Source organism: Hippoglossus stenolepis, chromosome 16 (genome assembly GCF_022539355.2).
Source record: "Hippoglossus stenolepis isolate QCI-W04-F060 chromosome 16, HSTE1.2, whole genome shotgun sequence".
Lineage (NCBI taxonomy): Eukaryota > Metazoa > Chordata > Actinopteri > Pleuronectiformes > Pleuronectidae > Hippoglossus > Hippoglossus stenolepis.
The window spans coordinates 2,661,409-2,689,045 of NC_061498.1; the positions used below are offsets into that span (position 1 = coordinate 2,661,409).

At 45.9% G+C, this 27,637-nt stretch overlaps 1 protein-coding gene across 1 annotated transcript in view; it reads left to right on the top strand.

Moving 5' to 3' along the window:
• Positions 1-26,946, top strand: part of ntn1b (netrin 1b) — a 39,135-nt gene extending 12,189 nt beyond the window's left edge. The window contains exons 3-7 of the mRNA XM_035181101.2: positions 10,397-10,585; positions 14,449-14,598; positions 16,254-16,307; positions 18,323-18,397; positions 24,053-26,946. Coding sequence (XP_035036992.1) covers positions 10,397-10,585; positions 14,449-14,598; positions 16,254-16,307; positions 18,323-18,397; positions 24,053-24,375 — 791 coding nt within the window. The 3' untranslated portion in view covers positions 24,376-26,946. The remainder of the gene's footprint in view (positions 1-10,396; positions 10,586-14,448; positions 14,599-16,253; positions 16,308-18,322; positions 18,398-24,052) is intronic.
• The last annotated feature ends 691 nt before the right edge of the window (positions 26,947-27,637 follow it).

Consider the following 27,637-nt stretch of genomic DNA (forward strand, 5'->3'; position numbering starts at 1 on the left):
CTGTTATCCAAAATGTACTCAGAAGACACAAAGAGTAAGAAATACACAGTTATTTAGATATAAGAAGTCATTGATAAACCACTAAAAATAATAAATTAGCAGTTTAAGTTATAGACTTTATATAAAGATGGACGATATGACGGCTCCCGGCTGCTCTGTGGGTCTTGAATCCCGCCTGAGTAGATCTGAGCTGTGTCTCTAGACTCGACCGTCCCAAATTAAAGGCTCCTCCACATGTGTCCTTCCACCCTCGAGCAACTAGGGGGCTCCATCAGGTGGATCCTCACCGGTCCAACATATCCCATGATTCATTGCGCTTGTGTATTTCAAAGAGGTAGCAGCGGCAGCAAGCGAGGTGTCGGAAGAATTGATTTTTTAATCTAAATACTCAACCGAACAGCAAACGACACACGTGTTAAAAACATGAATCAACCGAGGAACTTTTTTGCTTGTAGCTTTGTTGCTAGGCGACGGCTGTAGGGGCGAGACAAGCTGGGGATGTTAATAAGACGAGTGGACCGTCTCATTTGGGTTCGGCCGACTCGGGCTCCGAATACGCAAGATGGCAGCGTTTGTATTTGGGATATTTTGGTTTGGTTTCTGGATAGTGAGCGGAAGTGAGGACTCTTTGTATAAAGTCTATGGTTTAAAACATTAAGGTTAACGTGTAGCGCTCGTTAAGTCTGACATGAAGCGAGACAACTGCGTTCCTCTGACTGTCGGGACACATCTGGGGACAAAGAAAGGTGGAAATCACTTCTTTCCAACATGTTTGTGTGGATGCAGTCGACCTTTCCACCCGCAGTGAAAACTTCCTTTCCAAACAGAACAGAGGGAACAGCATTTGAGGGAACTAATGACCGCGGACCTTTTCATCACCTCTCCCATAAACTGGAGGAAATAAAAGCCCGAGGAAGGAAAAGGAGCAGCCGTTTCCACACCTACACTGAGAGAGCGCTCCAGTTCAGATATACAAGGCATCAAACACAAACACCAGAAATTAATACGCTTTTATGAGATTATTACTCAGGAGAATATTTTGGTAGTAATTACAGCAGGCGTTTTAATTTGCAGACGCACACACACACACACACACACATGCACACAGGAAAAAGGAAGTATTTCCTGGTCAACGCCCTGAGCTCCTGCCAACCAGTCACAGCAGGAGACTTCCTCCACCGATCCATTAGCCTTATGCTTTAATTGGTTGTTCTAAGACCGGCCTCGTTTCCTCCGGCGGTCGCTCAGGGAACAAACCTCACGTTTGATAAAGTGACTCGATTCAACATTTGGCGAGAATATACAATTTTTTACGCAGCTGACCCCTGACGCTGGGGAGGATCAGGTGTGAGAGAGGCCGTGAGAACAGAAAGAAAACTACTACACACAAAACACAGAAATACACGCTTTCCTCTCCACCTCCTCTTTGTGTCTCTTTGTCCCGCTTGCTGGTATTTTCCTTTTTCACGGCGCCGCTGCTTTAATGAACGAGTTCCACGGCACAGAAAGACAAGACAAACGGGCGATAGAAAGCGGGCGACGTGCAACAAAGATCCCAGGGCGAGACTGTTGCAATTACACAGCGTACGTTCCAACCAAGTGAACCAGCGGTCCGCCCCCTCACGCCTCCCCTGGACCGCCTCCAACACGACAAGAAAAGGATAAATGGGCTGAGATGTGCCGGCCATTATACTTTATAATTCATAAGAGAGGGTGTGTTATCACTGGCACCAGCTCGCAGCGGCTGTTTAGGGAGGGAGGGAATAACTTTGGTCATTGCTGATTACACAATCACCAAATGCTGCTGGTAGGAAGACGTGAATTCGTTCTTCTCATGTGTAAAATGATTCAGATCAAACAGGGAGCAGATGAGCTGCTTTCGGACCTGCACTGAACTCCTGAGAATCTCCTGATGTTCTCCAGAGGGGCTGCACGCGAGAACCGCAAGTGTCCAAGTGGGAGAGGCTCCGGACTTTCTCTGGAGGTTCTCCTGCCAGCGCCCGAGTTAAAACTCCGGATGATGGGAGAATAGAGCAGGAGATTCTCCAAAGGATTCACCACGAGCGAGTGGGCGTGCATGGCAAACATGAAAAACACAAAAAGAATACAAATATCTCAGGATGTCATACACGTAGAAGACAGCGGAGAATCTCCTGCTTCGTTGTTCATGTGTGAAAGACAAACTCTGGAGCGAGTCCAGACCAGGTTGTGTGGACATTCTCCGGAGTTCACGTCTGAAAACAGCTGAACTGTCCTCAGCTGCTCCTGGATCTGCCTAAAACGAGGCTCGTAACCAGAAGTGATCGACTCCATATCTGCTCTGCTGTTAGATCACATCTCTTCTCTTTGGCCTCCTTTTAGAGTTGAAGACATTATTATCCCAGCAGATTATTTAATTATGATATGATATATTACGTATTTCTGTTTTCTTGTTGTGCCTTTTACTTTGTAAAGCACTTTGTTCAACCAAGTTTCCCTGTAGCTCCTACACATAGAGAAAACTATTTAACCTATCCCCTCTATATGCAGATCAACCAGGGATCATTAAAGCCTGTTTGCACGTGACTACTGTTTTTCTCCCAGTCGCCACCAACAGGTCGTTTCTGTTTGACCCACACACGCTGATCTCATATTACATTGACCGGTGCTGTGTGTGTTGTGTGAGCTGAGGTCACTCTGCATTACCTAATGCGACCCGCCGCACAGTGGAGCCGCCTGGAGAGCCACCAGGGCCCCGGCTGACCCGGGTGGCTATTTGTGTTGAGGCAGCGCACTCCCTCGTTCACCGGGCAACCGAACGGTTTACGGGCAGTTACTCACACAAAAGTACGGGGCGGGCTGATTGCTCAGCTAATTGATCTCCACCAGAGATCAAAGAGCCGCGCTCATAAAGAGAGGGAACGCCCCCCCCCCCCATGACATCAGCGCAGGCTGCGTGGTGAGACGGGTGCATGCAAATCAACGGGGAGACTTATTCACACTTTCTGGAGAGAGGCAGTCTGCAGAGCGAGGAGAGAAACCACACTTTCACACACACACACATTTACACAACTGTTAATAAAGCACCACAACAAGCAAACGGATCCTATTAAGAGAATTCTGCTGTTGGACCAGAGGGGGCCGAGGCCAAGAGACCACCTGGTTAGAGAAATTACACAACAGAAATATGAACTGTGTAGTCCGGGAAAACATTAGCAACACCACATCCTCTGCAATAAAAAACAATATAAAAAAAAAAAAATCCAAATTCCAAATCCAGAATGTTGTTTATTCTTAACGGCCGTGGGCAAATTCTTCCGGGGTCGCAGGTCAAACGTGGCTACAGATGCTGACGTCTTTTAAGTACGTGGGCGTGATGTGAACTCAGGCTGTCGGGTTTAAAGAGGTCACACTCAGCACTGGTGCACCTTGATGCTTCACATGTGGGGGAATAAAACACTGGGGCCATTATTTTAATATCATTATATCTTATTGACATTTGCCACATTCTTGTTTTTCTGACAGGGAACAAGCAAAGTTCTACTCTTTGCACACATATTAAGAACTTTTTCTTTGAATGAATGCATTAATAAGTATCCTCTCAAATAACTTTTGCAATTATTCAATCAACAGTAATAGAGTAAAGCTTTCATTTCATGTGATCCTTGTTAAATGTTGCACCAAGACTTTTTCTGATCTTTTCTACATTTCCAGTCAGACTCCAGCTCCTGACATTTGGCTCTAAACTTTAATAAGACCAGTTTATACCCACACACACACACACACACACACAGACACACACACACAGACACACACACACACAGCGAGCAGCAGTGAGTCCCACAGACACAGGAGCGTGCTCAGACCTGGCTGTAGTGGAAGAGCGAGATGGCTGCAGATAGCCTTTCATCCTGAGGACGGCTCAATTCATTAGCTCAGCTTGTACCTTTTTCATCTCTTATCTGGTCTCCGGGCACAAAATGGCCTCATGTGTGGTTTGGCAGCTCCCTCGGGGGTGAAAGGTGAGCTGAGTGATGGCTCATTATGTTGCTGTGTGTGTGTCGTTACGGTCGCGGAGCAGACACAGCTTCCCCACAGGGAACAAATTGGCCATGATGGCATCATTAGACTGATAACATCTGTGCCAATACAAGGCAGATGTGGCTCAGCGGCTTCGTTGGCCTCTGCCCTGGACCATCAGTTTGGACACTGAAGATGGTTCAGGGCAGGTTTGCTGTCACAGACTGTGGAGAACTCACCTGTAGGTTTATAAAGGAAGCTGTGAAGCCTGGGAAGTCAGTTTCTATCTCTTCTTCGACTTCTCAGTTGATTTATAACGTCAGGAGTTTATGTCTCGATCTCTAGCCTCAAGCCGTCTTCAACACAACATGACTTACGGTCCATTTAGAGTCAAACAGTCAATAAAGCACCGTCTGCACTGGGGGGGGGGGCGTGGATACTGTGTGACTGACAGCTAGTACCATCCACAGGGTGCAGGCCGCTGGTCTAGGTGGGCGTGCACGCGACAGAAGTTCTACTCAGTCGAAGTCTGAGGTTTGTGCGACACATCTGTTTGTCTAAAAGAACACGTGGCTTCACAAAGAGCCTCTGAGACCTTCGTTTTGATTTTGTCCTCACATTGTCCGTCATGAGAAGGAAGATGAAGCAAATTGATGGAGCGACTTGAGATGAAAGTCCACGAGCAGCAGCTCAGCTCAGAGACAAGTGCAGCGAAGACCTGCTTCTAATGTGCGTCTCATTAAAACCATATTCCATGTTCCAGCTCAGTTGTTTATCTCTTCTCCTTTAACTCGGCCAAAGAAGAAAAATCTGCTGTATTTGTTTATGTGACACCAAGGTGAGCGGGTTGTTATTGACGAAGCTCCTCAGAGGTCATTGTCTAAACCTGCACGAGATAAAAATCTCCCTGCAACGGCTCCAATTGTTATTTTCTTCCCCTTTCACTGTTTACATTTTTTTGCCTCCAGTGAAACCATCAAAAGCCGAGGCGGGGACTTGTAAAAGGATTCATCATCTGGAGAGCTTGTTGCTCAAGTCTTTGTTGTCGTCCTCGCCCTCATCAAAACCACAGCTGCTGCAGAGATGTGTGATTGAAATGTTTTATTATGGGAAGCGTGCGTCTGGCGGAGGTCGGCCTGGAAGCAGCTGAGGGTGACGGATCGTGGCACTTGGTTTTTTTTATGTTTGTGCGTTACCGAGTCAAATGTGCTTCGTCGGAGGGAGTCCACGGACGCCGCGCGACAGAGACGCCGCGTGTTTGTCGGCAGCGTTGGCTTCGATAACGATTAGTCTCAGCGCCGTGGCAGCTGATCCCACGCCTCTATAAAACTGGATTTACGACCACGATTAACAAAACCCTTCGCGGCAGAATTTTATTCGTGATTTATTCTCCCAGCCTTCCAGATTTATAATGATATATTGGTGAAGTCTGTTTGGACGCAACGCGCTGTGATTTAGTGACTCCAAGTTATGTCTCTATAATCATTACAACCACATCCAGAGCCTGAAGCACAATCACTGACTTATTCATTGCCTTATTAGCGAAGCTATACAGCGTCATAGTTTCAAGTGAAAGATTCAGTTATGACTTCATCCATTGAAGCTCCGTAACGCTTCACATTACGACCCATGAATCACGGCGTAATTACTTAATACTGTATATTCAGGGTTTGAAAAACCAGATACATGTACTGGGAAAGGAATGCAGGGAAATTGGGCAGCAGTGTTGATATTCCACTTAAATTAGATGAGTCGTTATTCATTTAAAATGTTGGATATGCTTACAAAATACACTCTTTATAGAAATACTGTGTAAGAGGCTGATTTTCGTCTTGAGATTAAAATTCAGAGAGTTCCAGAAAGAGAAATAAATCCTCAAGCAAATGTCTGGAACATCATAATGTCTCTTATGTTTGATTCAGTGAAATAAACGTTGAGATATTAGATGTGTCAACATCTGTGTGTAGTCAAATCAAAGGAACTATAACTCAGTAATAACTCAATTGTTAAAATATTTATTGTCAGTTTTCACATCACTGGAGCGGTGAGAAAATAAGTATTCTAATAAAAAAGAAACTTTATATTCTCCTGTCGGACTCAACCCAACTTTTCTCTTCCTTTCATCTCCACAACTTTTTTCTTTGTTCAGTGAGAGAAACGATCTCTCTTCTCCCGTCGTGATTTTAAATCTGGGCTGGAACGGTTTTAACTTCACATTACTGGGTTTTAACGCTCTGTCAAAATATTATAATTCTCGATGATTTATGGCTCGGAGGTTCGGGTCAGGACAGCACAGCCTCTGGATCCAGATCTAGACTGTGGCTCGCCTGTTAGTGAACTCTCGTCCGTGTGATAAAACACTGGGAAACTTAATATATCCAGGAAAATACATCTAACGGTGAAATAACTGATGTTCGAGCAGTTTTGGTGTCGACAGGTAACGAGGCTTTGAAAATAATGTGAGAAATCTGAAAGTCCTGTAAAAAATATGCGTCACCTTTCAGAAGTGTTACCTGTGTTCTTTTAAATAGACACTTCATGTTTATTAATGAACTCCTGTGACACTTCAGAAACATCACCCACGTGCAACATAGGTGTTATGCAAGCATTGTATAAGCTCCATACGCAGCAAGACTTTTCAATCGAGTGTATGTGGTGCAGCTTCAGCAGCGTGTGTGTCTGTGTGTGTCTGTGTGTGTGTGTGTGTGTGTGAGGCCACAGATCTGCAGTAGCACAGAGGAAAAAAACCAAACTCTGCTCCCTCCTTCAACAAACACACACACACACTGTCTAACTCACAGAGACATTTCCCAACAAACACAGTTAGCGTCTGCGTCTGAAACGTCCCACCGCTAAAACCAACTGTTGTCATGAGAATACGGCCCCGTAATCTGTGACGGGCCAAAAGTCGTCTTCTCCCCTGATCCCCGGCTGTGACGAGACTTGAAGCCTGTTTGATTTGGGGCGCTCGCACGTCATCGGCTCATGATACGAGTGTCTGCGCGGGATTACACCCAGCGAGAGAGTAATTGGTCCTGGATAAACAACAATTGTGCTGGAATTCCATCTTTCTCCATCTCTGAAGGAGCAGTGCATTCTTTTCAGTGCAGATCACACACAAAACGACACACACACACACACACACACACTCTGTTCGGTTACAGATCTGACACCTGTGGACAGAGCTGGTAAATTCCTGCTCCGAGTTCTTCAAAACCCGTCCATAACTGAATCTCATCAGAGACGGTGGCGTACAGATGGCTGATTGTTTCTGAAGTGCGCTCGCCTCTGCAGACAGAGCGAATCACCACCTCCGCCGAGCTGTGGGATGCGTGATTTCCATCCAATATGCACACCCACCGCGGCCTCTTCCTTCTCTGGGCCTGATAGATGCCACTTGAGCATAAATAGATTGGAATAGCATCGCTCTGAGAGGGTCCTCGAAAGCAAATGGAAGCCGAGCCGGGAAAGACACCTTGCTCCTCTGCATGTATCAAAACACGGCGAGCTGCAGTTTTGCAGTAACCAGTACTTTATATGCATTTTTCTAGTATTCACACTCTGTCAAAATTACTGTGACGTCTCCTTTGGGGTTTTATTATTTCATACAAAACTTGTTTTTCTGTTCGATTTCTACTTTCTGATATATTTAGCTTCTTTAGAATGAGTGGAGGAAACGTACAGATTGAACATTACACTATTCGTTGTACTTTATTATTACCATTATACATTTGTATTATTATATGATCAAATATATTATTATTGAATAATTACATTATCTTTAGCAGGTCAAGGTTTAGCACAAGCAGGTGTATAGTCAGTTATGAAATGAAAAGATTCTTACAGAACCAGTCAGAGGTGAATGATCTGTATCAGCAGTTCACAGCCGGTTGGTTCATAACAAAAGAATTATGACTAATTTGATTTAAAAAAACAATTGAATGGGCTGTAACAATTTGTTTTTGAAAAGTCACTTATTAATAATGTTTAAATAATAGTCTAAATAGATGAGTAATCGACAAAAGTTCAAAATGTGTGACTTTAAACCCAAGTTAAGATCGTCACAGTTTCAGTTTACGTTTCTTTCATACGACGCTGTAGTTTGCAGTTTACATATATTTTTTGAGATGGAAAAAACGATAAATGACGGCAGACATGTCCCGAATGAGCCGAATGTTCGAAATCAGTTGAAGTTTGAGTTGTAGGCGACCAAAGAGGAACTTGTTTGGAACACGTGTGACAGCAACAGTACCTGAGTCCTGACTTCACCTTCTCCGTCCCGTCCTGTGGCCGACGTGTGACAGATGCAGTAAAGGCCACCGGCGGCCTGTTGCTTATCAGCACCGGAGCTATTGTCACCGCTGGCCGGCGGCTGCTCCGAGTGCGTGAGCCGAGCGAGGACGTGTGGAGGAGATAGCGCAGCGTTCATCAGAAGGGCCTGGGGACAGCTGTGGAGATAAGGCTTATTGATCACATGGTGCTCTCACGCACACACACACACACACACGCACACACACGACTTGTTGTTTTGTTGTCGTCCTAGTGATCGTTACAGCGACGGCTGCCGTGTTGCGATCATCTGTCTCTGCACATTTCGAGAAGATGAAAGTTCGGTACCTGCATTGACTTTGTTCACTGCCGAGGACTAAGAGCATTCCTACTCATGAAAAGGCCCCTTTGCATTTCCCCCTCACACGTCTCTCAAGTGGAGATAACATCTGGGATAAGAAAGTAGCAGAGAGGGAAATGGAGGCGGGAGGGTGTGAGTGTGTGTGTGTCCGTGTGTGTGTGTCCGTGTGTGTCCGTGTGTGTGTGTGTGTGTGTCCGTGTGTGTGTGTGTGAGAGAGAGTTCTTCAAAGCTCGGTGTAGAGAGTGTTGAATCAACCCTGGGAGGGAAGTGAGGGAGATAAGCCTGTGACAGCTGCCAAACACAGAGGTGCTGTGTGTGTGTGTGTATCGGTGTGTGTGTCTGTGTGTGTGTGTGTGTGTGTGCCCCCCCCATTCAAAATGAGTGTTTCTGAATCCCAACCACCTGCCAGCTCTGGTCCCTCGTGGCAGGTGTGAGTGTGTTTGTACGTGATTCCAACCGCAGATGAACGTGGAGCATATGTGGCTCTTATCTCCTGCATCTCGCCGTCATCGGCGCTAAGACGCGGAGATTACTGAACCGTGAGGAACCGTGAGGAACCTCGAGGTCTTGTTTTGGCCTAACTGAAGGGAAATAAAGTGATTTAAAAAAGCTAAACATCTCTAACACGCGGATAATTGAAGTTTTATTTCAGAAGACCTTTGTTTGGTTTTGATCCACACAAGCTTTAAACCTTTTTTGTGGGAGCTCCATGCTTCTCTTCTGGGGGGAAACTAATTAGCTCCCTTGTAATTTAAAAGAAGAGCATTGGCATCGCTGTTGTTTGACCTGAATAAGAACAGGAGCGAGGCAACTAACTAACTAACCAACTAACTAACTAACTAAATTAACTATTCCCAAGGAAATCGGTGAAAATGTCAAACAAAACTCACTTAATCCTGGATTCACTCTGAACTTTCTTTTCTTTCTTGGCTCGAGTCGCATCCTTCCACAAAGTTTCGTACAAATCCGTTCAAAGAATCACGATGAAATAAATAATCATTTGACTTTTAATATGAGATTGTTATCTCACAGATTGCTGGATCTCTTTTTTATTTATTTTTAATATCGAAACGATCCCATAAGACAAAACCTGGCAACGGCCTGAAACCACAGCAACACATCATCAGTGCGTGAGGGACACGAACCCCCGAGGTCAATATCAACGAGTGAAAATAGCAATGACAATAAATCACAGAGCGCAGCCGTCGCTCAGATGTGTGGGAGAGCGGAAGAGCCTTTTCCTGCCTGACATCACCGGGGGTCAGAGGTTAAATTCACAAGCAGGTGGCCAAGTGAAAGAGAGCCTGGACCGGGAGGTTTCCTGCAGCCGCTCCATTATTCTCCACCAAAGCTGCGCCATCTGGTTCAATAACCCGTTGTCTCGATATGAAACTCACACCACACGGCTTCACCATGTCCGGCCACTAAAAGCATTTTCTCAGGGGTCTCCACCGACTTATCTGAGGTTCGTAAACACCGTGAGCCGAGTTGGTCGCCGTCAGATAACAAGCTCGTGTTTCCAAAATGTCAGCTTTCCAGGAGCTAAGAGAAACAGCTCGATCTCCACCTCGATGACACCGCGTTTGTTTCACGAGGTGTTTGTGGTTCCTCAGCTGACGGGGGAACCGGTGTCGCCGTGCAGCCGGAGTGAAAACACCAAAGATCAGCTTTAGGGGGATTGTTTAGAATCCGAGAACTTCACCTATTTCTTCACTTCATGTCGAGAATCGAGTCGTATTCAGTGTGTGTCTCTCTGTGTCCGTGCAGCCTGCCACTGCAACCTGCACGCCCGCCGCTGCCGCTTCAACATGGAGCTGTACAAGCTGTCGGGCCGGAGGAGCGGCGGCGTCTGCCTCAACTGCCGCCACAACACAGCGGGACGCCACTGCCACTACTGCAAGGAGGGTTACTACAGGGACATGACCAAGTCCATCTCTCACCGCAGAGCCTGCAAAGGTAAGTGGAGACGAATCCCCCCCTCAGTGTTTATTTAAACTGTGAAGACACTGCAGCTATTGTGCATATTTATTTGTCCATTTTTAAAACTTTCATAAACGCTCCTCTTTATCTTTTTGGTTAAAGCAAAAGTCCAAAAGCTGATTCAGGTAAAGTCCGAGAATCGGGTCCGGACATTGATTGGCAGTTTTAATTTTTAGTGCCTGTGACACGTTTATTTGCCAAAATGAATCTTAACATCAACTTTATTTAGCATCATTAGATTTCAACTCTTTCCTCTCAAGCTGTAAGTTGGGGAAAGGTTTTTACGCTCACGTCTTTCTCTGAGCAACGTTTCACACTTGAGGTATTAAAGGAATTTTTTTTTTTTTAAACTTAAGACAAAGGTGCACAGCTGTGACGGTGTCAGTGAGGTGACCCGTGCTGCTGCAGATCCTCTGAGGAGCCTGACAAGACAAACATAACAAATAGAGCCGAGGTGTGAGCTGATCCACGGAACAGAGCAGTGGAAACAACTCGCTAATCGTCCCTCACAACACAAACACACACACACACAGACACACACAGGTGTAAGCGCGTACGTCAGGACCAAGCTGCCGAGGATTAATGTGCGCGGAGACAAAAGCTGAGCTCCTTCTGTCTCGCGGCTCCCGAGGGAATAAAGACGGCCTCCGACGCTCTGAGCAAACAAACTGCTGTCACTCAATCACTTTGTCCAAACACTCGGCGGAGAAATATCCCACAGATGCACAAAGTACACAACTTGTACACATTCCTGTGCCTGTATCGGGCTGTTTGAGAGAAACCGACACACGAGCGATGACGTCAGAGTCGGAGAGGATCCTAATTCTATCAGTAAGAGCCGAGAAGGATCAGTGTCCCAAATGAAACTGAAGATTGATTATTATTGTTTGAGGGAAACTTTTTATAATCAGATATGAAATGAATAAATCTTACTGCAGAACCTCTACGAGCCAAATGTGTCACTAGATGACATTTCTCTCACCGCACGCTAATGACACACGAGAGACCATCGTGGTCTTCAGCCACATCCACCGCTGAGCTGTGATTGGCTGCTGACAGGGTCTCGGTGATGCCTATCCCTCGGTGACCCCCCCCCGCCCCCACTGCTGGCTGTTTTAACACGGAAACAGCAACAGGATATTTCCCGCTACATGCCAAACAACTGCTCCGCTATTAATTCACTCTACTCACAAGAAATAAGATCGATTTACTGTTTTACCGAACATAAGCTTGATAGATCGTCTGTAAACAATAAATCATTAAAGGCTACGTTATGATCCAAAAGGCCCGATCAGCGTCCACGTCGTCCTTTCCCAAACTTCTCCGTTTCTGTCCGTCCAGACTAAAATGCAGCCACCTTACATTTCAAACTAAAACGGGATGAGCAGCGTTTCCAAACCTCTCAGTTCTATCGGCTCTAAAGCTCTGGAGGAGTGTGGACTCCAGACGTATCTGTGTTTTCTAAACGAAAACTATGAGTGTGGATGCAGCCAGAGGTTCTCACTTCACACGTCTCTTGCGAAGGCTTTCCAAACATCTGGATCAGTAACCCCCTCACACTCCACGCCCGCCCGTCACTCCTCGCACCCGGCTCGTTGCTCTGGAATCGAACCCAAACGCTCTGATTGCTGCCTTTTCCCTCCTCAGGTGACAAAAGCAGAGCGAACGTGACATCAGCTACAAACCAAACTTTTATTTATTGTTCCGATCAGAAAAAAAACCATCCCGCTCTGCTGTTGTTGGACAGGAAACGCAAACGCCGCGCCAACACGGCCCGGGGAGGAAGTCTGCTTTCATTCCCCCATTCCTCAGCCCCCCCCTTCACGTCTCAACACAATGTCCTCTCAACGATTCGCCTAATAGTTTGAGCTTTAATGAAAAAAAATGTCTCCTCTACATCTCCAGTGGCAGAGTGGAATGCCTCATGCTTTCTATCCCAGATTTACAACTTCACCCCTCATCAAGCGCAGTGTAAACACGGCTCTTGGAAACCCACCGTGCACGCCCCCACGTCCTCCCCCACGTCCTCCCGCCCCTAACAGTTTGTTTTCCTGCCCGGTCCCCTTGTATGTTTGGCAGTGGAAGCGACTCCACAGAGATGAAGCTGCATGTGCATGGTTGGTTGCACAGCACTCCCCCAGGACCCCTCAGCAAACATTGAGCTCCACGGGCCCCCCTCTTCCCACTGCAGGTTGAAATTAATTAATGTGTCCAGGTTGTAGCACAGTTACGTCCTGACCTATCGTTCGCTCTCTGACGATAAACAGTCCAATCACATGTCGTGTACTGGCTGTTTTAATAAATAAATATAATCAAGGAGAACAAAGTTATATAACGGCTCATATACAGAGATTCTTCAGTATTTTAAAACAGGGGGAAATTACCGTTTACATAAACCAGAGCCTTGGAAATAACCACTTCTCATGTTTTTCAGTCTCCTGCATCTCCCCAGAAACCTTTAAAATTATTATTAATTACTATTAAATCCTTTGTTTGAAATATCACCGTCCTGATCTGAGTGGAGTGAACTGCTCGACACGCTGTGAAGTGAGGCTCTGGTCCAAAGAGGATTCTGAGGCGATCGTAAATACTAATGGGATCTAGGCCGAAGCGTACGTTCTGAAGACGAGCCGGAAACTCCTGAATATTTTTGCAAAATTGGTTACATCATGAAATATTTAGTTTAAATGAATTAGGAGGAGTCACCTGCAGGATAAACTGTTCATTCTGGATCCAGGAATTTTTATTTTGTTTCCTCAGACAATAATTAATTCGAGTCTTGATGGAAAAAAATATTCGGGCGTGTTTACGGGACTGATATTTATGAGTTTGTGTCATTTAACGCAGATCAAATAAAAATTCTGGATCTAGGGGGAATTTAAAAGTGGTTTTATAACATAGTGGCACTGAATTGTTAGAGGAAATAAAATTGAATCCTTGTAACTTTCACTGTTTGATTTAATAAGAAAGTTGTTGTGCTAATGAAGCGCAAATAAATTCAAGCTACAAGTAACTCCGACCTCCGCTGGACCACTTCAAGCTCATTTCAAACAACTGCTGGTACGTTTAGCACATGCAGGGCTAATAGGGAGGCTGGGCTTCCACTTCAAACACGGGCTTTATGGTGCATGTTTGGCAGAACACACACACACACACACACACACACACACAGAGAGAGAGAGAACAAACTTCTCACATTTAACTTGTGATCCTCCCAAATAACAGCATACTTGGACTTTGAAGCGCGTTCCACTCGTCCATTAATAAGAAACATTATTCAGGGGAGTATTTGCGAGGAGCTATTTGCCAAAAAGCTTTAGATCGGGAAGCGAATCTGAAAAGCACACAAGTCTGATCCACGACGCTGCAGACGACACAAAGACGAATCCCAAGAAGCTCACACACACACACACACACAGACACACACAGCCAAGCGATACTGCGCAGTGAGAGTAAACTACTATAATTAATCAAGTTATTTACTCTTTCCAGAGCAGCCCTAATAAAGACTCCTCTGGTCATTATGGGTGGAGTGAAGCGGTGCAATTTGATTGAGGTTTTGTGCTGGTCCGGGGCCCAGTTCTCCATCTGCGATGTTCTGGAAGGAAAACAGAGCCCACACTAATGTGGATGATTTCTCACTAGGTTTTTTTTTAGTGCTAGGATAGATTTTTTTTGTTTTATTGTATGGAATATGTAGAGTCAGCAGAGGACACGCCAGACACACACCGGAGGCATTTGAAAGCCGATATTTGTTTTGTGAAGCTGCTGGTTTTGTAAACCACCCACAAGTTGTTTACTTGATGGATCTGTGCCTTTTTTTCTATTTTCCTACACAGCGTGTGATTGTCATCCAGTGGGCGCGGCGGGGAAGACGTGCAACCAGACGACGGGCCAGTGCCCCTGCAAGGACGGGGTGACGGGGATCACCTGCAACCGATGTGCCAAAGGTTACCAGCAGAGCCGCTCGCCCATCGCTCCCTGCATCAGTAAGAACTTACCATGACTAACTAATGATGTATATGCTTTATAGATGAGAATTAAGAAGCAAACTTTACTGCAACAACTACAACTGCAGGTCTGATTGGTTACAAAGCAAGAAAGTCACAACCTTCTCCTCCATGTTAGTTGATGAGACACGAACCAAACAAACAAATTCAAGGACACGTAAAATACGGTTTCCTCAAAGCTGGTTTCTGTCATTTTAGGTTCATGTTGAAGGGTTAATTCTTTCCAGTAAGTTTTTAATTAGTTATCTGATGCTATAAAAACATGGTGAACGTCATGACGGACACCTGAGACTCGCAATTGGTCAAACGCAGGTAGGGGCGGGACCACACAGCGTCATCCCCCCCGATCGCTTACGTGCCGACTCTGGCACCAAATGTGCAGCTTTTTCATATACGGGATGTTTTGGCTTCTTTTCTAGATCGTGGGAGGAAGTGGAGACCTGTTGTCCATCTTTTTAACACCAGTGTATACAAAATATTTAAGTGTATTTACTCTGCAACCACCAGCTTCCTCTAATTGTGAGGGATTCCATTTAAAATTGATTGATTGCAGCCCGGCCCCATTGCCAAGCGTGCTCAGCCAAATCCTGCAGCTCTGATTCAGGCTCCAATCCGCGATAGCAAATCTGATAATTACCACGGGACAAGACCTGAAAAGGACAGGACATGTTGTTGTGCATGAATTCATGGCTCACGCTCATCCTGTGTTATTTTTATACCCCTGTTCCATTATTTTGGATAGATCTTTGGCTGTTTAAACCAGAGCCTGGATAAACAGACCATTACTGCTTGCCTAACATGGCCTTGTGTGCCTTCAACACCGTTAACGGCCCGTCTCACAATAAATCCCCAGAATGAGTCCAAGGGAATGATGGCTGATATGTTTATTGGCTGTATCTGCTGCCTGCAGATTCCAGGCGCTCGGCAATAAACGCCAGCGCCTCACAGAAACAGAGATGCGTCGCTATAGTAGCTGCGAGCATCGAGTAGTCGGCTGGCACCGGCAGATAAGATAAAAGTCTGGGAGGTCATGCACACACACACACACACACACAACAATCGCCCACTGTGTTACTGGGGTTACGTTTCTGATAGATGGAAATTAGATGGAGAATCGGAGTGATACGTTTGGCTGGAAACCACAAGGATCATTTAAACCTTGTGAAGCTGCTGGAGCAGGGTTTCTTTTCATTTTGTTGGTGTAAAAAGGAGGAAATGGGCTTTTTAAAGAGCAGAATACATTTGGTTTCTCATATATTTTTTGGTTTTAATAGTACGATATTAAATATTTCTGCTCTCTGCCTCCCTGCCAGCTCCGACTTTAACAAGACTGCCGGCTTTGGCTCTCTTCAACTGTAACACATGCACCACAATGAGGAGGGAACAAGGCATTAACAGGAAACTCACTTTCCTACATGTTTTTCCACAAATCAGTGTCATTAACAGGACATTGTATTAAAGTATTTTTCATATGTGCTCTGAGGTTATGCACGTATATGCTCAGGGGTCTCGCTTTGCTCTAGAAGTGGAATTCTTTGATTTTTACGGGTAAAATCATTAAATAAGTTGTATTTTCTTTTCATTGCAACACGATGAAAAGGTGACATATATATGTTTATTCCTCTTTGTCTCAGAGATCCCAGTTGCATCTCCCACAGCGTCGTACAGCAGCTACGAGGAGCCGTCAGGTGAGTAACACACAAAACCACAAAACACACAACAACACCTTTTGTATTTGAGTCTATTTTCTCTTTCGTACACACACAGATTTCTAACACATGCATGTTTTTCCATTCACTCTTCGCTGCACACGTCAACCACAACACTGAGCACTCATCAGTGAGGTCTGAGCGCCGCTGATGTAAACGCCAGATATTTTGCCAGTGCTCCCTGTGGCCTCGTTGCCCGTATTCCCAGTCTGCCCTGCAGCCTCCCCAGGGCTGCAGCCCTAATCTGATTACATGCTTCATTTGCACCAGTTTGTATTTCAATCAAGTCTGGCTGCACCAGCAGTGGAGCGCTGCCCGGCCCCATTGTTCAAGTCCTAGAAGATGTGCCACGGCCATATGTACCTGCAGGTTTTTAACTGTTAATTGCTCATGCATGTGATTACCCAGGAGGACGATGAACAAACCTGTTGCCTTAGCTGTTAATTCATTCATCTACAGAACGTCACCATGATACGGGCTTGTGTGAATGGGCTGACTCACTCCTGGTCGTCGATCAGCGTCTGACAAGAGTGGCGCCACTGACTTTACCGAGCTTTGTTGTGAGTCCCACTCTCTGCTGCCGGGGGGCTGTGAGGAGTTGGACTCCCGTCAGAAACTCTACACAGACACCACCCTCCAAATTAGGAGCAGTGTGGTCCCCAGGGACCCCGCAGAAAGAACGTGGCACTGCTGCCGGGACACACAAAGGGGGCGTTTGTCCTCGCAGCAGGAGATTGGACCTTAATGAGAGCACTGGGTGTAATGGCCCAATGCGGAGATTGCGCTCCGGGGCTAATGGGCAACGTCAGCTATCAAAGGGAGGTATGATGAAGGCCCCCGGGGGGCCAGTGGGAGATAAAGCGGCCCCCCGCCCTCACCACTTCATTTACATGGAAATCAGGCGTGCTCGATATGGACTCGTCAAATTCATTTACTTTGGGATTTCCTCTTTTCTTATTTCTCCCGCCACCCCCAGAAAAAGCAGCCGGGCATTCCAGCAGAAACGCTTTCTCTCCACACATGAATTCGATCCTCATCCCACGTCCCAAAAACGCTCTTTTTTTTTTTTTGAGAGGGAGGAGAGGGGCGTTTTTTTCTTCCTCCATCATTACCCAGGCAACCTCATTCACACGGAGTATAATGGGGAAGAAAGGGGAAGACTGGACAGAGGGCTGGAAGAAATAATGAAGTTTGTCCATATTCAGGGAAGCTGAAAGGTCCCCCCTCTCTCTCTCGACTGCCCCCTCCTTTCCCGTCAGACTGCCCAGCCCAGCTTTCCCACCCCCCTAGAAAAGAGCACAAGGCTTACTGCTCCGGGAGAGGTGGAGTGGGAGGGGGGACAACACTCGGTGATGATCTGGTTCCAATTTGTGTCAGTCGGTGGAAAGTGGGGGGAACAAATGATTTCAATTTTCGGTTTTGGCCCCTGGTGCCACCGCCGGCTCGCTCATTGCTTAAAAAAGGTACGAGGCGCGGTGGCAAAGCGGCGGCAGTGGCCATCGGTAAAGCCCGTTGGCACGCAGGTACATACACACGGGTGTGAAAGGAACACCGCAGAGACATTAATCATAAGTCTGTGGGCTTCTTTCTCGGAGGGAGCGGTGGGACAGGGCTGCAAAGGGTCCCTGCTAATTTTCTGGTGTAGGTCACGAGCTAATTTTCTCCCGTGACCTTCCTCTGCGCGGGAGTGACCTCCGCAGAGCTCGGAGATCGCACAATGCATGCCAGGACAGTGACGAGGCAGCCGGCTGCGGTGGAAACGTTGGGAGGAGTGTAGTGGAAGTGTGTTGACAGACACAGGAGGATGTGTGTCAGCCTGGAGCCATTTCACCATGGCACTTTGAAGGCATCTTTAAAACCCCGGGGGCACCGAGGCCCGTCCAGCTGGAGTCTGGCCTGATGATACTGAACCACACTTGTGGTGTTGCAGGGTGAAATTTGCCCGTCTGACTCTTTCTTTCCCTTCCCCCCCCCCTCTTTCTTTCTTTCCCCAGATTGTGAATCACACTGCAAAGCTTCCAAGGGAAAGATGAAGATCACCATGAAGAAGTACTGTAAAAAAGACTACGGTGAGTGAGTCCAGTTTTCGGGAATGTGCGCCGCCCGGCCTCAGCCAGCAGTCAGGAGGTCAGATGTCTCGATTAATCAGATGCCGAGCGCGGCCGAACCCACACCCTGGTGCTGCGCTCCAGTTTTTATTGACAGCTGACGTACACAGCCTCAGGTCACGTCCACTAAAACAGATTTTTATATGAAAACATACGTTTCTCTCTTTCTCTTTGAATACAGAGGGTCTATAAACTGTGTGTGTGTGTGTGGACACTTAAAACTGAGCTTTTCAAGACTGTGAGCCAATGTTCTTTCTCTCTTTTAAATCCCTCAGTTACAGGTGTTTTCAAGACACGTCTTTCCTTTCCGTCAAGCAACTTCACGAGCTGTCGTGTTGCAAATGCCCACAAATAACTTTTAGCCTGGGTCAACAAATAATAGTAATAATAACCTATTTGTACAAGACACCGGAGGCAGCAGAGTTAGGAAACAAGAATAAAAATACATCAAGGACAGAAAATAATAGTGGAAACACCAGCAGGGAATAAAGAAACCATCGTGGAGGATCTCAGGAGAGAATCAGGCAACATCCATATTTCTAAAAATTTGTTTTAAAGCCACTGAACCGGAGAAGTTTGGAAACGCTGCTGGGCCGGTTTTAGTTTGAAAACTCCAGGGTGGCGTTTCAGTCTGAACGGGCAGAAGCGGTGTCGTTTGGAAATGATGACGTAGACACACACAACCGCTTGCTGATGAAAAATAACGCACAAAATGTTCCTAAACCAAAAAAGCTAAGAGAACACATTAAATCATAAAAAGAAAATCTGGTTAAATGTGGTTTATTGACTCTTTCCAGTCGTCCCAATTACTCAATTAGGACACACCCAGAATGAATGCAGCCTTTTTTGTTTTTCTGTCGAGTTCATCTCAAGATCTTTTTGGATTTGTATTGCTCAATTATATTGAATAAAAAGAAAAACCCGTCTGCACCTTCCAACCCTGCAGAGCAAGTACGAGTTCCCCCCCGCTCGGCCTCGTGCATTTGGCGAAAGCTTCAGAAGTGATAAGAGAAGCCAAAACACACAGGAATCACATTAAGTTGTCAGTGAATCAACAGAACAAGTGATGCAGCTGAAACACACCCAACGAGGTAAATAAATATCATGTTCCTGTATTAAAATATGAAGTCAAACAAGTCAGCACCTTGGAACGAGGAGGAAATTTGATGATGATGATCAATTATAAGGATCGATTGTCTGTCAACAAGAAACCACAGCGATAGAAGTGTGATATCTGTAAATCCCACAGGGGAGTAGGAGAACACTGCCCGACTGCAGACGCACGTTCATCCACATGGCAAATGATCCATGTGGTTTTCTGCACCATTAATCACAGGGATATCATTTATCTTTCGGTTTATCTGTTATCGATGGATCCACACACACACACTCAAAACAAGAACAGACTGTGAGGCAGATCCAGGATTTATCCACTCTCCTCTCAGCCGAAAAGGACAATAAGGCTGTTTTCAGACAGGAAGTCCGGAGAATGTCCACACAATGGGGTCCGGACATTCTCCGGAGTTTGATTTTTACACATCAACAACGCAGCAGGAGATTCTCCGGCGTCGGCTCTTATCACCAAAAGCTCTCGACATCTTCTTCTGTGTCTTCTACGTGTGTGGCGCCGCTTTTTCATCATCAACACACCCACTCGCTCGCTGGGACATTCTCCGGAGTTTTTACCAGGAGTCAGAAGAAACTCCGGAGAAAGTCCGAAGCCTGTCATACAGCCCCTGAGGAGATTATCCTCAGAGTTTAAGAATGCATCTCTGGAGTGAATCTGCATTTTTCTTTGACGTTTTCCTCTTAAATTTAGAAGCGGTATCGTTAATAACTTCAAGAATAACTGTCACTGAGATTTCAGTGGGAAAAGTTGATGCAAATTTGAGCACGAGCCAGTCGTAGTAAAGCGTTCGTCACTATTCCCTCTGCTGTGATTCTTTCAGCTCCTCTAATGTTGATGTATTTCACTCAAAATCATCACCAGCGAAAACCTCGTCAACTGCCTGTCAGCGAACCAGCTCTGTGCACTTTGAACGGCGTCCAGCGGAAGAACGGCCAAATATATTTTATTCCCCTATAATAATAATAATCGCTGCGTTTGGCTCGGAAGCCAAAACGCAGCGATTATTCATATTCCCACCGACTTGAATCTCCATCATCGGAGCCGAGGGCGATAGTGCATCTATAAATCAGCCGGGCTGATTCGAGCAGCGCGGGTGGTTCCTCTGAGGTTCCTCTGAAGTTCCTCTGAAAGCGTCCCGAAGCAGATGAGCCGCCCCGAGGCAGGACGGCCGCCATCAGCGCTTCGCGTCCACTCCCTCCGCCTTTCGGTCTAATTCATTTCTCAGGCCTGTCGCCTCGCTTTTGTGGGTCTTCAGAGTCTCCCCTCTGTTCTTCTGGGGGCCACAACCCTGATGTGTGAGTGCTGGTGCAGGCCCCCAGGGGTCACGGGAAGGGGCCCTCTGTTTAAACACAGTTGTGCGCTCTGCCGGCACCGAGCATTCCTCGGGGCACAAACAGGTGGTAAATTAGGCAGACGGTGACGGATTGCCACCCCGGAGAGAAAGAGATATGTTTTGTTTATTCAATTTTTGTTTTTCATCACTGCCGTAGCTACGGAGACGGCGGCCACAAAGGGATTATATTCTCGCCCCGAACCCTCCTCTGCACACACGTACCCTCCCTCTCGCTGCCACCAGGAGGACAATGAATCAAAGGGCCGCGTGTTTACCGACGCTCCGGGGTGGTGCTCAAAGGCAGAGCGCCCCGAGCCTCCCCGGCCGCCCCTCTGTGCTCACCCAAGGGTTGCAGGTCCCTGATCATTCACTCAGCTGATAACCAGAGGGGACAGGGGCCTCAGTGCGGTAATTAAGCGAGCTCTAATTTCATTAGCCCCGGCTTGTTGGTGGCATGCTGTGTCAAGCCGCAGCACACTGCCCACAGAAGATAAACCCAGTGGGAAGTTTGGCTGTGGCCGAGGCTCAGTTGGCAGCCATTGTGCGCGAGCAGGATCATCTGACACTTATCTCTTCTCTTTCACGGTCGCTCTCACCAAACACCGTGCACCGTTTCCTAATAGATTGTTTGACCCCGGGCGCTCAGTCTCGCTTCGGTGTCTGTTTAGCTCCACCCGAGCGGCAGAAGGTGTGTGTGTGTGTGTTTAAATACTCCGAGTAGAGACTGAGAACACACTTGAGAGAGAAAGCGAGTCAGACACCGGCGGGGGGAGACTGTGGCCGGACGCCGTCGCCGAGAGGAGAGCGCTATCTCCGCTGGATTCTCACGCTGAGAAGTTGGATGGAGCTCTGGGAGCAGAACCCGGATAGCTCATGAGGTCGGAAACACATCCTGATTCTCCTGGAACTTTTTCTGTGGCTGGGAAGACAAATAGTGGAACCCCCTGCACACAAGCCCCCTCCTCACACACCCTTTATGTGTGTGGATGAAGGAGAGGGCTGCGATGAATGGCAGGGCTGTGAGAGCTCGCTCTCCTCAGCACAACAAACCGTCTTTCTTCTGAAATTGTGTGCGATTTGCTCACGCCATGCATTGACACACATACTCAAGCGCCCCGCTCCTCCGGTTCTCCTCGTTCTTGGCAGCAGGGCGGGATGACTGATGGACGCCGAAAGTGATCATGTTCAGCCAGAAAGGCAAAGAAAAGGCTAACGCACCGAGCATATCAGAATCCAACAATGGGAAGAAAGGCTCTTTCAGGAAATAGAGTTATCACACTTTACGTAGAAGTTAAATAATGAATATCTGCACAACACAAATCTCCGGAGCGTTCAGGAGTAAATTCTACTGCTGATATTACGTGTTTTTGTTTAAATCACGTCTGACCTCACCACCAAAGGTTCTCTGGAGGATCTCCTGCCATGTTGTCACTCTGACATTATTCTGAGTTTTGATATTTGCGTTCTGACATATAGCCCCTCCGGAGAAAGTTCAGGAGAATATCCGGAGTTCAGTGTGTGTCTGAAAGCAGTTTCAGCATATCAGCATTAAATAATGGGAGGAAAAGGTCTTTCTTCGAGCAGGAAATAGAGTTTGGATATTATTATCACACTTGCAAGTTCCATTCCCTGACAGTTTATGATCCTTACGTGTTTGCCGATAACAGAAAAGCATTAAATGAGTGGAACGCAGAAGATAAATAGGTAAATATAAGACTTGTCCCGGGCATCACAAGTGTTTCCCATCATCTAATCCCGTCTTCTTCAGATTAGATTAGATCTCACAGTTGTAAGTGAACACCCCCTGAAAGTTAATAGCACATTCCTGAGTAAACCCACTTCACCTCAAGTACAGATTAGCTCTGTGGCCGCTGAGCTGTTTACCTCTTGTTCCAATCAGGGTGACGAAGTAATAGCGGCTTCGTCGGACAGAGAATCGAGGCGGGGGAGCCTCGGCAAAGGAAGCTTTACTCATTTCCTCATATTAAAATATCTGCCACAAGTGGTGCTCCGATAGTTCCCAGGTTCAGGATGGAGTAGCCTGAGGTGGTCGGTGCTCAGATGTTCACATGATCAACCAACTGGAAAGGATTTCTTACTGTTTGCAGATGTGGCGAAACTCTGCAAAGTTTTTTCCTTTAGACATTTTTGTTTTTGCAAAAAAAAAAAAAATAACGCCAAACAAAACAAATTCTCTGCCTTTCTCTGGGCTTTAGTCTTAAAGTTCTCCACTTGAAGCCTTTGTGTTCGTGTGCTATGGCAACGGCTGCAGTAAAAAGGAGAATGTTTCGGAGGAAAGGTCAAAGGTCACAGATGAGGGGAGCAAAAAATCTGGTTCGGGCTCAAACAGCTGCTTTTATACAATGTTGGCATCAACGTGTTGGCATCACTAGTTACCTTATTCAGAAGAAAACATTTTGATTAGATCGTTTTACACGAGGAGCCTGAACCCTTTCATTAATATTCACAGAGAATATGACATATTACGTCCACTGAGTCAAATACGTCAGACGTTATTCCCCATAAAACCCAACCTGCAATAGTTTAAAGTACGATGATACTGATTTTACCAGTTTTGCTTTTTATTTTTCCCATCTTGTTCACTCCCAGGTCATGTGTTCAGGATGTTATAATGTGACTAAGGTCAGAATACTGCGTTTTTAACTATTTAATTATATATTCAGGTTAAGACAAACATGTTTAAATGGCAGCGTCTTATTCAGACTCGTCTTAATCACATTAATGAACTCCAGCCTTGTCTGATAGAAGAACGGTTTCCTCATGTATCCCTGGAAGTTTTAGCTTCATCATTTATATCCAAATATTTCCCCAATTTCTGCATTAATGCTCAGTATTTAAACTGTCACGTATCTTTAGCCCTTCCACCATTTCTCTGTCACCCCTAATTGTCTTTTTCAGCAATTTCCCCTCTACTTTCATCTAACCACTGCAGTTAGACTTCTGTGATCACGTGCCAACGCTCTCAGTCACAGCATGTGTTGTTCAGGTATTGATTCAACATGTGGACAAAGTTACCCTGCAGTACAAACAGTGGGGCACAGGCGGTACAGCACATAGGTCTCATTAGGAATCACCACTTTATGATATGAAGGTGATTTAACCCAGTTTTTTCTTTCTCTTCTCCGTCCACCAGCTGTTCAAGTGCACGTCCTGAAAGGAGACAAGGCCGGCGAGTGGTGGAAGTTCACCGTCAACATCATCTCCGTGTACAAACAAGGCGAGCACCGCATCCGCCGCGGGGACCAGCTGCTGTGGGTGCGCGCCAAGGACGTGGCCTGCAAGTGCCCCAAGATCAAGCCCGGGAGGAAGTACCTGCTCCTGGGCACGGACGACGACGACTCCCCCGGGCAGAGCGGCGTGGTGGCGGACAAGGGGAGCCTGCTCATCCCCTGGAAGGACCTGTGGGGCCGCCGGCTGAGGAAGTTCCAACAGCGCGACAAGAGGGGAAAGTGCTAAAAGCAGCTGGGGAGGGGAGAAAGAGAGGGAGCTTGAGGGAGGGGTGGAGGCAGAAAGAACGGCCTCTATACTGGGATGGATGCAAGGAGGAGGAGGAGGAGGAGGAGGAGGAGAGGATGGATGGGTTAAAAAAATAAACTGGAAGAATAAAAGATGGAGAGAGACACAGGTGAGACGTAGGAGAGATGGGGAATGACTGAGTGCTGCTGCTCTGAGCTGGAGCGAAGAGATTAGATTGTTTTTTTTTTTTAGGAACTTTTGTGAAGGAGCTCATTCTACAACTTTCTGTTTTCAAGGTTTTTGTTTTGTCGTGTAATTGCAGAGTTTGCACCTAATATTACAGATATGTCACATCCTGACTATTTCACCCACGATGCTGTTTCCCCCCTCGTTCGGTTGTTCTAAAGAGCGATGCGTCTACTGTATCACCCTCTTTGTGTCTTCAGAGGATCCAATTCCACCGTCCCTGTGTCCAAGAGGAGTCACGGCACCGCGGGACTCCACGCACGTTTGAGCAGCAGCTGCCGAAACCTGCCGAACTATGGAGAAAACTTTTTCAGCAGCTGAAAGTGATAAAATTGTGAAATTGTTTGAAACTGTGGTCGGGAATTTACCTGAGAACCCTCTGCTCATACAAGCTGTTTTCAGACGTGCACGCACAAACGGGTTCCAGACTTTCTCCGGAGTTCGACTTTGACACATGAAGATTAGATTCTCGTTTTCTTCACATGAGCTCACTCGGACGTTCTCCTTAGTTTTGGAGAAGCTCCACAGCCCCTCTGGAGAAGGTCCGGAGCTCAGTGCAGGTCTGAACGCAGCTTGTGTGAGTGTTACCTCGGTGGTGTGGGAACAAAAATGCCATAAAACGATCCTCTCCTCATTCTGTACAATGATATATTTACATGAAAGTATCGATGTATCCGCAGCATGTTGTGGTCGTGACCTCTGCAATGTAAAGTAACCATATGTGCATACTTAGACATTTTTAGTAGATGGTGCCGTAGCATCGACTAGACGTAGAGTAGACGTGTCAACCATGCACTTATTTTTACTAGTCAGAACTTTTTCTTTTTTTTTTTAGAACATATGAGATATGTTCACCATTATTTTTTAGCGTGGCGTCCAAAAAGAAAGGAAACCTGTACAGATACACACTCATCTCACTCATGTCTGTTCTACACGGGCTGATGTTACAGCCTGTTCAAAATGTGTCACAGCTACGGAGACGGAGACGTCTCACAAACACGAAGGAAAAGCCACGACACACAGCGAAGGAAAGTGACTCGGCTCGGTTCAATGTCAACATCTGTTATTACTCATTTGGCTTTGGCATTCACGTTGTGGCATTTGAAGCTTCGTCGTCACTTTTGCAGTTGTGTTGTGGCTTTTTGCGTTTGTGTTGCGCTCGCGCGAGACGTCTCAGCCGCCGCACGCAGCTCCACACGACTCAGATAAAGAAAGACTAAGTGCAAGTTGGATGTCCCAAATATCTGCAGGTGAGTGTTGGTGAAGTCTCGCGTCATTAAAAAGGAAAAATATCGACCTATCACAGCAAATCCTCAAAACCACTGACACGCCGCATGCTCACTATTTACTGTTGCTGCCTAACAACCGTTGTGAATCATGTACACATTTTTATTTGTATTCAGTATTCAGTGTTGTGGGAGAAGAACCTGTGGAGCGATGGAATATCACGTGTTTAGCGTGCGAACGTTCGTCACCTCAAAGCGTCTCTTTGACGACTGGATCCCACTGTCAAGACTTGGTACTCGACAAAGAGGCATGAGCGAATGTCTACGTGTTATATAGCTGTATAGTATTACTTTTTTTTGTTGTTGTTAAACATTAACTAGATGATCTCCATGTGAACTTAACCAGACTCGTTAAATACTACAAGCTTAAATAAATGGAAAGACAAAATAAATGAATGTCAGAGAAATCAAAATGTCACGTTTACTTTAGCATGTGCACCGGGAGGATCACACACAAACACACACACACTTCGACGGAGTTTACACGTACACAAAAACACACAGTACACTGAAACTTATGCAGGACCACATGTGCTACACAAACACACACACAAACACACACACTCTGTGCATCACACTGTTTGTATCTCAGATTTACAACCTGCTAATAAAACCTCCGCCAACACATCTGTGCCGACACATTTCAACTGGATTTGCAGGCGTTTGCATAAAAGGTACTCCAACCACCCCCCCACCTCCCTCCTCCTCTGCTCTCCATAAAATATTATACCTGAATAATTATCTGCTCATGTTTATACATTGGCTTGTAAATGTTGTTTAGCAGTGTCCATTGCAAATGGTTGTGTGCTGTCCTGTAATACTAATATATTATGTTTATCACAAATGAATATATTTAATGACACATGAAACAAATGTGGCTTTTGTGTATTTTTTATTTCCTTTTTTCTTTTTTGTGGGGAGACTGTTTATTTTGTACTTTTTGCATCGAGTTGTAGACGGCTGTAATGAAAACGTATCGATAAGTGTTTGGCTATTTGAACAGCCGGATAGAAGTGACCATTAATTCATCTGAAATAAAACTGTGTAAAAACAAAAGTGACGATGATCCCAGCGGAGATTTATTTATATTAAAAGTTATTTTCTTCCTGTCGTCTCTAAAAAGGTCCGATACATGACATCACTCATTCTGTCAGATGCAACTGTTCTACTCTTGTGCATTAACACGGGAAGACGGCAGCGTATGAAACAGTTATATACATATATATATAATAGTTATATACTCAAATAGAGCTCGATGCCAGATTTTTCTGAATAGAGATTTTCATTATCAGCCATAATGTTTTAACCATCCAAGGTAGAATTACCACAAGCTATGAGATAGTGAAACGATGTTATATTCTCCTGTAGAAGCTACAAGTCTAAAAAAAAAATTTGCGACGTCACCTACACGACATTACCCAGAATCCTCAGGTGTAATAGAGACGTGTCTGATTGGTGGAAATGTTAAAAAAAATCATGTTACTTCACGTTTAACACAGAGGAACTAACATGCTTTGGTTTTCCAGAGGTGAGAATCACTAGAAAGAGGTTAAATTCAAGAAGAAGCAGCAGGAAAGTCAAGATGGTTTATGGGATTTGTAGTTTCTTCAATAATTGTTAATGGACTGTGTCTTGTATCTTTGCGTTTTTTTACGTTTTCCAATATCTTTTATGCCCCGAATCAAATGTTTTATGGTCGTGATTCATCTGGAAGCCGCTCGGCCGGGTTC